At 37.6% G+C, this 13,584-nt stretch overlaps 1 protein-coding gene across 1 annotated transcript in view; it reads left to right on the forward strand.

The window, feature by feature from the left end:
- Window positions 1-1,470: 1,470 nt before the first annotated feature.
- LOC139760277 (uncharacterized) overlaps window positions 1,471-13,584 on the forward strand; it is a 68,451-nt gene continuing 56,337 nt past the window's right edge. Inside the window, exons 1-3 of the mRNA XM_071683239.1 lie at window positions 1,471-1,865; window positions 7,261-7,392; window positions 8,175-8,250. Of these exons, the coding sequence (XP_071539340.1) occupies window positions 1,631-1,865; window positions 7,261-7,392; window positions 8,175-8,250 (443 nt within the window). The 5' untranslated portion in view covers window positions 1,471-1,630. The remainder of the gene's footprint in view (window positions 1,866-7,260; window positions 7,393-8,174; window positions 8,251-13,584) is intronic.

A 13,584-nucleotide genomic window follows, 5' to 3' on the forward strand; every position in this document is an offset into this window, starting at 1 on the left:
CCCTCAATGGCCCAGTCCTCTGTTCTTAACGCTACCTCGCTAATGCGGGAAATGGCGAATAGTTTGAAAGAAAGACATATATATATGGGAAGTGAGTCAGTTGTTGTTCGCTGATGATACAGCGCTGGTGGCTGATTCATGTGAGAAACTGCAGAAGTTGGTGACTGAGTTTGGTAAAGTGTGTGAAAGAAGAAAGTTAAGAGTAAATGTGAATAAGAGCAAGGTTATTAGGTACAGTAGGGTTGCGGGTCAATTCAATTGGGAGGTGAGTTTGAATGGAGAAAAACTGGAGGAAGTGAAGTGTTTTAGATATCTGGGAGTGGATCTGGCAGCGGATGGAACCATGGAAGCGGAAGTGGATCATAGGATGGGGGAGGGGGCGAAAATTCTGGGAGCCTTGAAGAATGTGTGGAAGTCGAGAACATTATCTCTGAAAGCAAATATGGGTATGTTTGAAGGAATAGTGGTTCCAACAATGTTGTATGGTTGCGAGGCGTGGACTATGGATAGAGTTGTGCGCAGGAGGATGGATGTGCTGGAAATGAGATGTTTGAGGACAATGTGTGGTGTGAGGTGGTTTGATCGAGTAAGTAACGTAAGGGTAAGAGAGATGTGTGGAAATAAAAAGAGCGTGGTTGAGAGAGCAGAAGAGGGTGTTTTGAAATGGTTTGGGCACATGGAGAGAATGAGTGAGGAAAGATTGACCAAAAGGATATATGTGACGGAGGTGGAGGGAACGAGGAGAAGAGGGAGACCAAATTGGAGGTGGAAAGATGGAGCGAAAAAGATTTTGTGTGATCGGGGCCTGAACATGCAGGAGGGTGAAAGGAGGGCAAAGAATAGAGTGAATTGGAGCGATGTGGTATACCGGGGTTGACGTGCTGTCAGTGGATTGAATCAAGGCATGTGTATGGGGGTGGGTTGGGCCATTTCTTTCGTCTGTTTCCTTGCGCTACCTCGCAAACGCGGGAGACAGCGACAAAGTATAATAAAAAAAAAATAAATATATATATATATATACACACACACACACACACACACACACACACACACACACACACAGACAATATTGTTTTATTATCATTATTCATCTACCTGTCTTCATGCTAGGTGTTACACATTCAATCTCTGCTTGTATTGCTCCCAGAAGCAAAGTCGTAGTAAGTGATGCGATTGCTTTCGATCCGCTGATAGAGGGTAATATGTTGTGGTCATACTATGTACACAAAATAAAGTTAGATGCTTTTCTTCTCCAATATTTTAATGTAGACCAGAAATAAGTAATCATGTAAAATGTTGATCATTGTATACTTTCAATCAATGTCCATAAACATGAAAGAAAATAGATACGTATATGGATATATTTATATATATAAATATAAATCCGAATATTTATATGACTTTATAGATATATTAGAATTAGGATGAATGAATGGAAGAAATCACCAAATGTTTTCGGGAAAACTGGTGCGATTACAGGAAGAAGCGCTGACACGACGGCCATTTTGTGCTGACGGTCAATACGGAGTGGGGCCTTCTTGGCTACCAATAATTCGTTGTTTTTTTTTAGCATGTGCACAACGTTATAGTGTGTCCTGTATAGAGTTTGACAGGATTTGAACCACCGAGGATGAGTGGAGCAAATAGTACGCCTTTAGGAAGGATGAACCCAGCTATTGGGGCTGGGAAGAAAGCTGCACCTACAGGATCGTCTCTACTCAAACCCAGCTACATGAATTCAATGAGTACCAACAATAGTGTTGCTTCAGCAACTGCTGCTGCTGTTGCTGCCGCTGCTGCCGTGTCTGCACAAATTAACCATAGCCAGAACTCTATCAAGAGAGAAAGTGATTCTAGTTATGATGGTAAGGACCAAAGTGTACCCGTGGGGAATTCTTGGTACGAGTGGTTACATATTTACAGAATTATATTTCTGCTGAGCCAGAAGAATTTTTATTTTTCCCAGGTGTATAACTTAAACTAGAATTAGGCCTGCATTGATACGGAATGGCTGTGATAACCTTTTTTGAAAATGTGATCTGGAAATGTGCATGATTACGCCTGACAAATAATTTGACGTAATGAACAATTTTTTTTTCATGTTGATAATGTTGATGACCTAATTTCATGACTGACAGATGATCACTTATATGTAGGACTTCCAGCAGTATTTATCTGGAATGTTTGATGATTTTCAGAAACATTGCTTTAATTGGGCTCCGCATCACATTGCATACCTGGATGTGTTGTGATTAGATTAAAATTTTGATTGCATTAATGTTTGATTACCGGAGAGAAAAAAGATAATGCAAAATATGTTCTTTGATGTGGTCAGTAACATTGTTGTAATTAGGTATGGTACACTGGTTGTACGGTCAGTAACATTGTTGTAATTAGGTATGGTATACAGGTTGGACGGTCAGTAACATTGTTGTACTTAGGTATGGTATACTGGTTGGACGGTCAGTAACATTGTTGTAATTAGGTATGGTATACTGGTTGGACCTGGAGTGAGTCTAGCTTTAGCTATGAAAGTCATACCTATTTGTGTAAGAATAAGGAGTTGCTATTTGTGTAGCTTGAGGGTAAAGGTTAAATTTAAAGCCACTTTCTTTACTTCCTGTAGATATTGATAATCATTGATATTTATTGTCTATGTTTATGGGTGCATTGTTTCTAGCAACGAGACTGCATGTGCATGAGTTTGATTATACCTTCATTACTTCACCACCTTATATGCGATTTATGGATTTACCAAGCTGAAGAAAAATTTTTTTTGGATCATTGAAAGACTTCTTTTTGGAGGATAAAGAATATTATATTGAATTATCACTAAAAAGTTTGAGTATCCAGCCAATTTGAAGTATTCTTTAATGCCCAAAAGCAGATCATTTACAGTATAGAAAGGGGTTCAAGAGGATTGCAGTAGGCTTGTATGATACTCCACAGTGCCTTTGGAAACCCAGGCATGTAATGAATTTTTTTTTTTAGCTGCACATTGCTTTTCTGTGAGTACTTTTATAATTTAGTTTCATGTTCTCCATTTCGGTGATAATACCATAATATTTTGTTCATTAAATTTCACAGTGGTGGCAATATCACATCAAGTTTTTGTGGTTCAGTTGAACCAAATAATTGCTTTTTTAGCCTATGAGATATCTGTTGAATTATAGGAGTTTGTAATTGCTTTTCTGAAAGCTATCTGCTGAATTAGAGGAGTTTGCTATTGTTGTGATGCACAGGGATTGCTACTGAACTGTCTGTAATGGCATAGTAATGTGTATTTGGTATGATCACTTAATAAAATACATGAAAGTATAATACAGCCCTAATATGATTTCAGTTAGTAATATGTAGATATACCATTGTAGGTATATGTCCCAGACTTAAATGCATTTTACTTTTATTTCTTTAAATCGTTTTTTAGCTATAGTTCTGTGTTTAGAGAGACCTTATTGAATTGCAGGGAGAATTTTGGGTTAAAAGTTAAACAGTGGATGATAGGTTACTACCATCAGGAGTACAGAAGTCCCCTGTTGGCATGATGGACATGGTAGAAAATATTTTGAACATCCTGGGCTGAAGACTTCAACACATTGCCTGTAGCCATTAGAAACACTACAATAGATTGCAAATTTATGCAATCAACAGTAGATCATTGGGTCTTCATGAGGCTGAGTGTGATTGTGTAGCAATCAGAAACTCAGAAATTAGTACACGTGGAAAGAAATACAGTACAGATATATAAAAAAATGTAAGCTTTTCATATGATGTCAGGCTGTGGTTTTGGTGTATTATGCATTAGAGCAAATGAGGCCTTTTCTTCATGTGTTCCTGACAGTACCTTTTCTTATGCAGGAAATGGGAAACAATTATAAAAGAACAAGAAAGATTAAGGTCTTTGTAAACATATCAATTTTACTGCATTCAAATTTTCTGATCAGAAAATCATTCCACTTTTCAGCAATCTTTTTTGAGATAAAGGACTGTTTTTTTAAGGTAAAACGTTTGTGAAACATTTATGTTTGAAGGTGTGAAATTGGATAAGTCTTTGTTGGTGGGTTTTAAAAAGAGATTATGGAAGCCTTTGATAATGTTGAATAGCTTCTCCTTAAGCTAAATGAAATTGTAATTTAGGTGATCTCATAGGATTGGTTCATAGTCTGGGAGTCATTTCATAACTTGGCTATGTATTCATTCCATTGCCTTTTTTTTTTTTTTTTAATAGTGCCTGAAACATGGAGGTGCACCCATGACTTGTAATGAGTGAAGATAACTTTCATAGATTTAGATTTAATAGCTTACCTACAGATCACAATTTTATTCTCTCCTTTATACTTTTGTGCATTGCTTTCATAGCTTGAGGCCACCAGAAAATATTACACAAGGCTTTTCCTACATTTACCTTTTATACCTCAACTGAATTCATAATGTAGCTTGCCCTTTTGCTTTTACTATTGATAAGTAAAACTTTGCACTTACAGATGTAAAAATTCATGTGACATCTGTCAGTCCATCAGTTTGTCTATGCATGTTTTAAGCTATAGACAAGCAATTTCTGTTATATCTTACAATGCACCCCATTAACAGTATTATAAGTGTACATAAAATAAGACCCTGTTCTAAGACTGATTCCTGTAGCACACCTCTTTATGTTCAACCTTTTTGAGGTTTGACCATTAAGACTGATTCCTGTAGCACACCTCTTTATGTTTAACCTTTTTGAGGCTTGACCATTAATCACTGCTTTTTGTTTATAACCCATCAACCAGTTCCCATCTACCTAAGTACAACCTAAGCTTATCCATGTGACAACTTTCATAAGTATCCTTTGATATTTCTTTTTCTATGAAATTTTATCAAACAATTTTTTTTAGATTCTAGAAATATTACATTAACTGATTCATCATACATGGTATATTAAAGAAGTCAAGCAGATTTGTCTTTCATGAGCAATTTAATTGAAAACCAAGCTGAAAATTGTTCATTAAGTAATGGTTTTCAAATTGGTTTACAAATTTTTCCTGAACAAAATGTAGACTTTATGCTGATTTGACAGTAATTTCTGGGCAGTAATGTATTACTTTTTTGAATATATATTACAATGACAAACTTCCTTTCCTATGGAAATTTGCCCATTGCAGTTGATTGAAAAGAGCAGTAAAGAGCTGAACTATCACTTTTTGCCTCTTTCATTGTCCTCGGATAGAACTCTTCCAGGGCTGCGGTTTTCTTTGTTTCATTCCTTTTATTGCTGATGTGTCTTCACTGTATCATTATATTGCAAAGCATTTTCCTCTCTTAACAGTGGAAATGGATTTGCTCCTTGAAGAAGTATTGATTGCAAAGTGTAGCAGACCAGCTTGTCTTTGGTAGTTATGTGGGCTGCAGGCCTCAGGCTCCAACAACTTGGTCAACTAACAACCTAACTAAGCAGCTTGGGCTCAGCCCAAGCTTCAGGGTAAAAAACTCTGCAGTGACTCTGCAGTAAGTTCCATGTACTCTGCCTCTTGTCCCCCTGACCTCAGCCTGCTTCACCATAACTCAGAAATAGAAGATTTGTTAGAAACATTGAGAAGTCTAGACTCTGGTTAGCCATCTTATCGTAATTGAATGTGTATTACTGAACGTGTATGAGTGTTTTTTAGGGCTGTGCATACACAAAAGGTGGCTTCCAGTGTATGCTTAATCCCTGGAGATGTGCTCTCAGTAGACAGAGTTCATCATAATTGTTGGATAGTGAATCCCATTTTGCCGTAGGTTTCAAGGGATAAAAGTGGGGAGGCTTATAGTCCTTGGTGAGATTCCCAGCCTGATTTTCTTGCAGAAGTATGATTAAAATGCTAAGGAACATAAAGAACTGCAGGTACTTTATTTATCTAAGTACTGGTTTTAGGTAAAAGATACAAGTTAAAACTGTTAAGTAAAAATACTTCTTTTAGTTATGCAAAGTACAGTTGTGTTGATCCTGATCAATTCACTCACATTCACTGTATCGGTAAGTTCACCTCAGGTACAACAGGAGTGGTGTGACAAAACCCCAAAATTAGGTGAACATGGTTTATGCCATCCAGATTGCTTAAGTTTTGTTCAGATAAGCAAGTAAAAGAATGTGATATGAAACAATAGATTTGCAGCTAACCAAAGCAAAAACAATTATTTTGCCCTTGTGATTTCACCAGATTGTTCTTCCAAGCACAGAGGTCATATTAAACACCAAATTGACAAAGCGAGAAAACTGTTTCTTGCTTATTAAATGAGTATTAAAATAATAATAAGATGATAAAGAAATGTGACTCTCCAACTTGATGAAGGAGAAATATAGATCTTGTGGTCGGAGTATACTTCCACCACAAGAGTATTGATAAGATATCTTGCCTATAAACTACCACAAGTGGATTGGTAAGATATCTATCCATAAACTCTTGCCACAAATTTTTTTGTGCAATGTAATCTGGGGACTGCATCACCTGTATCTTAGTTTTCTTGTTCTATTATGATCCTTCAATTTAAAATGTTTTTTCACTACTTTCTTAGTTGTTGATATGATCTTTGTTTTGGAGAACTTTGTTTTGGAGACTGCCCTGGTGAGAGCACTTGTGCTATTTTTTACAATGATTGGGATATAGATATAAGATAATTGATATTTTTTTGTAACTCGTGTGTAACAGTACATTATTAACTGAATATTTCAAACTCTTAAAAAGTTCTTATTTAGTGGTAAAATTTATGTTATGTCCATCACAGATTTTTTCGTAACATTTCAGCTTGGAAAACAATGGATGCAAGATGCTGAAATCAACTCCCCAAACCTTTTTTTCTTGTAAATACAGTGACGTAATAAAGACTTTAGGCTTCTTTGATGGTTTAATTTGGTGTGAATACTTAGGAAACATTTGAGCTCCTTATGCTGCAATGGGCATTCATGCACATATATATACTTGTTATATGAGGTTGCTGACTCAAAAAAGACTTCAGTCTGTATTTAGTGGTTTTAGATGCCTGTGGTTTATGCCTTTACCTAGCCTGGCTGACCACTGCAACACAGCAGTTTGGCCTCGTGAAATTTCAGGTTAAATGAACTTGATTTATACCTTAAGGTTCTGCACTAAATGAAAAATATTTATTGTACTCCTGATAGCCCCCTTTTCTTGACTGGGATTGTCGTTGCAGATTTCTTCTCTTGGTACCTCAATGCTTTACTTTTGATAAACTTTTGATGTTATAAGTCTGATTAAAATCAGTTAAATTAATTTACAGCTGAACAGGAAGAGAGGAAAAGACGAAGAAAATCAAGATGGCAGGGCGATGAAAAAGACAAGACTTTCATCCCAGGAATGCCAACTGTGCTTCCCAGTAACATGTCGAAAGATCAGGAGGAAGCGTATTTATGTAAGTTGCTGTGTGTGTTGTCTTGCTGGAAAGTAAAAGTGTGTTTTCAGATGAAGATCATGAGCTGGGGGGTCAGCAAAGCAGTTACCAAATGTTGGGTAACTGCCATTGCTTCAGGGAACAGCCTGTTCGACACCTACAGACAAGCTAATGCCGATTTTTGTGAACACCTGGGACTCCTGATGTTGTTGTTGTATGCAAGAAGAGGAATACTCCAAGTAGTGATTCTCTACCTTTTGTTGCTAATATCGTGGAGGAGAAAAAATCAGTAGTCTCTTCCATTACAGTATGCTGAGTTTTTAATCTGTAGTTTATGTGGGTTATATTAATGAAATACAGTATTTATGATATGTCAGGGGGAATGTATTAAGAGTGTTTGAATGAAAGTTGCATTTATGATGACTGCTTTTGTTGTGGGGTAAGTGCATTTTTCACTTTTTATAATTAAAATTTGTTTACAGCCTAATGTTAATCAACTAATTATTAGTCTTCTCCCTCAAGTATCTCCATTTCATCCATTTCCAGGCCAATTCAAGATTAAAGAAAATATTTAGATAAATAAAGGTAGAAACAACGAGACATCTATTTAATGAAATTTTCTTGTTGAAATGTTAGTTTGTCAATTGTGAATGACATCGATGGGTGGCACTGTAAGTTGAATTGCTACTCATACTTTTGGAGGGAAGTTTTAACAGTGCTAATCCTCATATATAATATTAAATAAAGTACACTATATTGATTGAATTTTGGGCATTTTTGCCCGCTAACCCGCTCTATTACAGTGCAGCTGCAGATTGAAGAATTAAGTCGACGTCTTCGCTCCAACGATCTGGGCATCTCACCTAATCCTGAAGACAGGTTGGCACTTCTTCACCCAGTTACTCCCGTTCAGGTGACTTGGAGCCACCCAGCTGGCCTGTGACACCCTGTCCCCGGCTCATCCCCTGCCCGCACCGCTGGGCCAGGCCGGGCGGCACCAGGTTTTATTCACTGTACCAAACTAAAGTATTCTTCAGGTTTCTCCCCTCTCTCTCTGTCTCTCACATGTCTTATGATAGTGTGTGTTGCCTGATCCAGGGCATCATTCTGTGGTAGGGTTCTGGGGAAGGTAGGTCATAGTTTTGGGCTTCAACCATGATAGGAGAAATTGTATGTGACACACATAAACTCTAATGGCTTAAAATGAGTTTTCAGTTAGGTTTCATGTAATCATGAGTTCATATTAAAGAAATGCCATGGGCATCAGAACTCATATGTTGCACTATGATGAGTGGCATAGGTTCATCAAGAAGACATTACAGAAGAGATCATTTCCTCATATATTGTTCTGTTAGAGTGGATACTGTGCACTGTCCGTTATTAAGCCTTCAGTCTCATGAATATCAGCATGTAAATGATTTGCTTGATGTCTAGAAAATCTTTTGGTCATGAGAGCACCACAATCTACACTTTCTATGTATAGCATATATTTTATTTATGTACTGTTGGAGTTTTAACTGATTAATCTTATTTTTATTCTTTTTGTTTTAACCATCATGCTTCCATCTATCACAGAGCAGACAGTAAATGCATTTTTTTATCTTTATTTTCACAAACAAATGTTTCACAAGATTTTGGCAGAGCATAGGAGTATGTTGCCTGCTTTCTTAGATTGTAAATGTTTGTGCTACAGTTCTTGCAACTTCTACTGACATTGATTCAGTGTTTTTACACTGAAGGAGATGGTTGATTCTTTATAATACATTGTAGTAGGTGGCAGGTAATGCCATGCGTAGTGGTTATTGACAATATGTGGTGTTGCATAACATCCATCTCTTTGCTGTCTTTAATTATTGTTAACGCTCACCCATCTGCTCTCTATAGTTACACGACATCTATTGCAGATCTGCAACCTGCAAAACTACCAGGACACTAACCCTAATTTCTGGATGTTGATCCTCCTCTGAACAGGTCTTGATATCTGATCATCACTGCATTCTATTCATTAATTGGTTTTACATTGATGCAGGGTGAGATGAGATTGATATAACTCAGTCTTCTTGATGCTGGCTTTATGAAATTATTAATTAATTCTTTAATCTTAAATGTGCTCTCTCCACTGTAATCCAGGAAAGCTAATGAGAGATTCTCATATGACATCTTTGAGGACCCTTGGATGTTTATTCTATTTATTTTTTATGTTATTTTTATTTTGGACAGTCGTGATAAATATTGTATGAACTGGGTTCTCCTGCTCTTGGTGTAATGATTTGTTTTATAGGTCAGATGTGTTGCCGTGACACAGCGCTTAGATTACAGTTGTGTGAAGTATCCGTGACTGTATATCCCCTTCAGGTTTTAATCTTAACTTTGGATTTGGGTCCTCTTAACTGCTTCCTCTCCCTCAGGTTTAACAGTTTCTAATGGAGAGGTTTGTAAATGTCCCTTGGTTTCAGTTAGTCCATCCAGGGATTGATGTGTTAGAAGTGGAATGTAGTGAATCCTGAATCATTTGATTTGGCATGTTCTTGACATAATTCCCTCCACCCATTTCAATCCCTTACCACCACCATTTCTATGCCTTTTCCAACACATATCTCAGTTATTATTTTTTTTCTAAATATAGTAAAGCAAATATGTGTTGCAAATGGAGTTCCCATCTTTTATAGTGTGGCAAGTGCTGATTATCTTTTCAGGTGGGACAGAAAAATTAATGACTAAATTCATGCCGTCCTGTTTAACTTAATGATATTTTCACATTGGAGGAGACCCTGCGGGAATCTTTACTATGTTGTTATTAATTATGATTTAGCCTACAGCTCTCTGGTATTTAGTTTCTCTTTAGTGTGATTACGAATGTTTCTCATGGGATATGTTGTAGTTCTACAATTTTTTTTATTTTTGAGAATTTGGTTACTCTCATTAAAAGACTTCTGTTTCTTCTTACTTTGTTTTAAGTTTAATTTTTCTTGTAATGTTTTCATTCTGTCTGTCTGTCTGTCTTACTGTTTCAGGATAAATTTTCTTGTACATGCTTCAAATGTATAGACTTGGATAATCATTGGATTTTATTATTATCTATCAAGTTGTTGAGAGAATTTGATTGGTGACAACCATCAGATGTAATTTGTTTTGGTTAAAGAGGGATTAACCTTTGTTCTGTTGGCAGAGTTAAAGAAACTTTCCTTGTTAGTTGGTGGTTTTAGAAGTTTCTTTCTTTGGATGCCAGGATGTTATCGTGTGATTTGCTTGGCTTGGACAGTTATGATTTGAATCTATATTTTTTTGTATTCAGGTCAGTTTACTTTCAGTTGTACTTTATATATATATATATATATATATATATATATATATATATATATATATATATATATATATATATATACATACATACATACAAGGAGGAAGCATGTATAAAAGACACCTGTAAGTTTATATTGTCACGACAATCTAATATTTATTTTCAAACACTTAATGAACTCTTTAGGGATAGGTTGTAAGGGTCACTGTTGCTTATGAATTATGGGTGGTAAGGGTCCATGATATTACACACGCACACATGCACACACACACACACACACACACACACACACACACACACACACATATATATATATATATATATATATATATATATATATATATATATATATATATATATATTACAGAGGTATAAGTTTGTTGAGTATTCCTGGTAAATTATATGGGAGGGTATTGATTGAGAGGGTGAAGGCATGTACAGAGCATCAGATTGGGGAAGAGCAGTGTGGTTTCAGAAGTGGTAGAGGATGTGTGGATCAGGTGTTTGCTTTGAAGAATGTATGTGAGAAATACTTAGAAAAGCAAATGGATTTGTATGTAGCATTTATGGATCTGGAGAAGGCATATGATAGAGTTGATAGAGATGCTCTGTGGAAGGTATTAACAATATATGGTGTGGGAGGCAAGTTGTTAGAAGCAGTGAAAAGTTTTTATCGAGGATGTAAGGCATGTGTACGTGTAGGAAGAGAGGAAAGTGATTGGTTCTCAGTGAATGTAGGTTTGTGGCAGGGGTGTGTGATGTCTCCATGGTTAATTTGTTTATGGATGGGGTTGTTAGGGAGGTGAATGCAAGAGTTTTGGAAAGAGGGGCAAGTATGAAGTCTGTTGTGGATGAGAGAGCTTGGGAAGTGAGTCAGTTGTTGTTCGCTGATGATACAGCGCTGGTGGCTGATTCATGTGAGAAACTGCAGAAGCTGGTGACTGAGTTTGGTAAAGTGTGTGAAAGAAGAAAGTTAAGAGTAAATGTGAATAAGAGCAAGGTTATTAGGTACAGTAGGGTTGAGGGTCAAGTCAATTGGGAGGTAAGTTGGAATGGAGAAAAACTGGAGGAAGTAAAGTGTTTTAGATATCCGGGAGTGGATCTGGCAGCGGATGGAACCATGGAAGCGGAAGTGAATCATAGGGTGGGGGAGGGGGCGAAAATCCTGGGAGCCTTGAAGAATGTGTGGAAGTCGAGAACATTATCTCGGAAAGCAAAAATGGGTATGTTTGAAGGAATAGTGGTTCCAACAATGTTGTATGGTTGCGAGGCGTGGGCTATGGATAGAGTAGTGCGCAGAGGGTGGATGTGCTGGAAATGAGATGTTTGAGGACAATGTGTGGAGTGAGGTGGTTTGATCTAGTAAGTAACGTAAGGGTAAGAGAGATGTGTGGAAATAAAAAGAGTGTGGTTGAGAGAGCAGAAGAGGGTGTTTTGAAATGGTTTGGGCACATGGTGAGAATGAGTGAGGAAAGATTGACCAAGAGGATATATGTGTCGGAGGTGGAGGGAACGAGGAGAAGTAGGAGACCAAATTGGAGGTGGAAAGATGGAGTGAAAAAGATTTTGAGTGATCGGGGCCTGAACATGCAGGAGGGTGAAAGGAGGGCAAGGAATAGAGTGAATTGGATCGATGTGGTATACCAGGGTTGACGTGCTGTCAGTGGATTGAATCAGGACATGTGAAACGTCTGGGGTAAACCATGGAAAGTTGTGTGGGGCCTGGATGTGGAAAGGGAGCCGTGGTTTCAGGCATTATTGGATGACAGCTAGAGACTGAGTGTGAACGAATGGGGCCTTTGTTGTCTTTTTCCTAGTGCTACCTCGCACACATGAGGGGGGGAGGGGGATGGTATTCCATGTGTGGCGGGGTGGCGATGGGAATGAATAAAGGCAGACAGTGTGAATTGTGTGCATGGGTATATATGTATGTGTCTGTGTGTGTATATATATGTGTACATTGAGATGTATAGGTATGTATATTTGCGTGTGTGGACGTGTATGTGTACATTGTGTATGTGGGTGGGTTGGGCCATTTCTTTCGTCTGTTTCCTTGCGCTACCTCGCAAACGCGGGAGACAGCGACAAAGCAAAAAAAAAAAAAAGAAAAAATATATATATATATATATATATATATATATATATATATAACTTTCTAAAAGGGGAAACAGAAGGAGGAGTCATGCAGGGAGTGCTCATCCTCCTCGAAGGCTCAGATTGGGATATCCAAATGTGTGTGGATGTAACCAAGATGAGCAAAATGGCGAGATAGGTATTATGTTTGAGGAGAGGAACCTGGATGTTTTGGCTCTGAGTGAAACGAAGCTCAAGGATAAAGGGGAAGAGTGGTTTGGGAATGTCTTGGGAGTAAAGTCAGGGGTTGGTGAGAGGACAAGAGCAAGGGAAGGAGTAGCACTACTCCTGAAACAAGAGTGGTGGGAGTATGTGATAGAGTGTAAGAAAGTAAACTCTAGATTGATATGGGTAAAACTGAAAGTGGATGGAGAGAGATGGGTGATTATTGGTGCATATGCACCTGGGCATGAGAAGAAAGATCATGAGAGGCAAGTGTTTTGGGAGCAGCTGAATGAGTGTGTTAGTAGTTTTGATGCAAGAGACCAGGTTATAGTGATGGGTGATTTGAATGCAAAGGTGAGTAATGTGGCAGTTGAGGGAATAATTGGTGTGCATGGGGTGTTTAGTGTTGTAAATGGAAATGGTGAAGAGCTTGTAGATTTGTATGCTGAAAAAGGACTGGTGAATGGGAATACCTGGTTAAAAAAGAAAGATATACATAAGTATATGTATCTAAGTAGGAGAGATGGCCAGAGAGCGTTATTGGATTATGTGTTAATTGATAGGCGTGCGAAAGAGAGACTTTTGGATGTTAATGTGCTGAGAGGTGCAACTGG

Source organism: Panulirus ornatus, chromosome 36 (genome assembly GCF_036320965.1).
Source record: "Panulirus ornatus isolate Po-2019 chromosome 36, ASM3632096v1, whole genome shotgun sequence".
Classification (NCBI taxonomy): domain Eukaryota; kingdom Metazoa; phylum Arthropoda; class Malacostraca; order Decapoda; family Palinuridae; genus Panulirus; species Panulirus ornatus.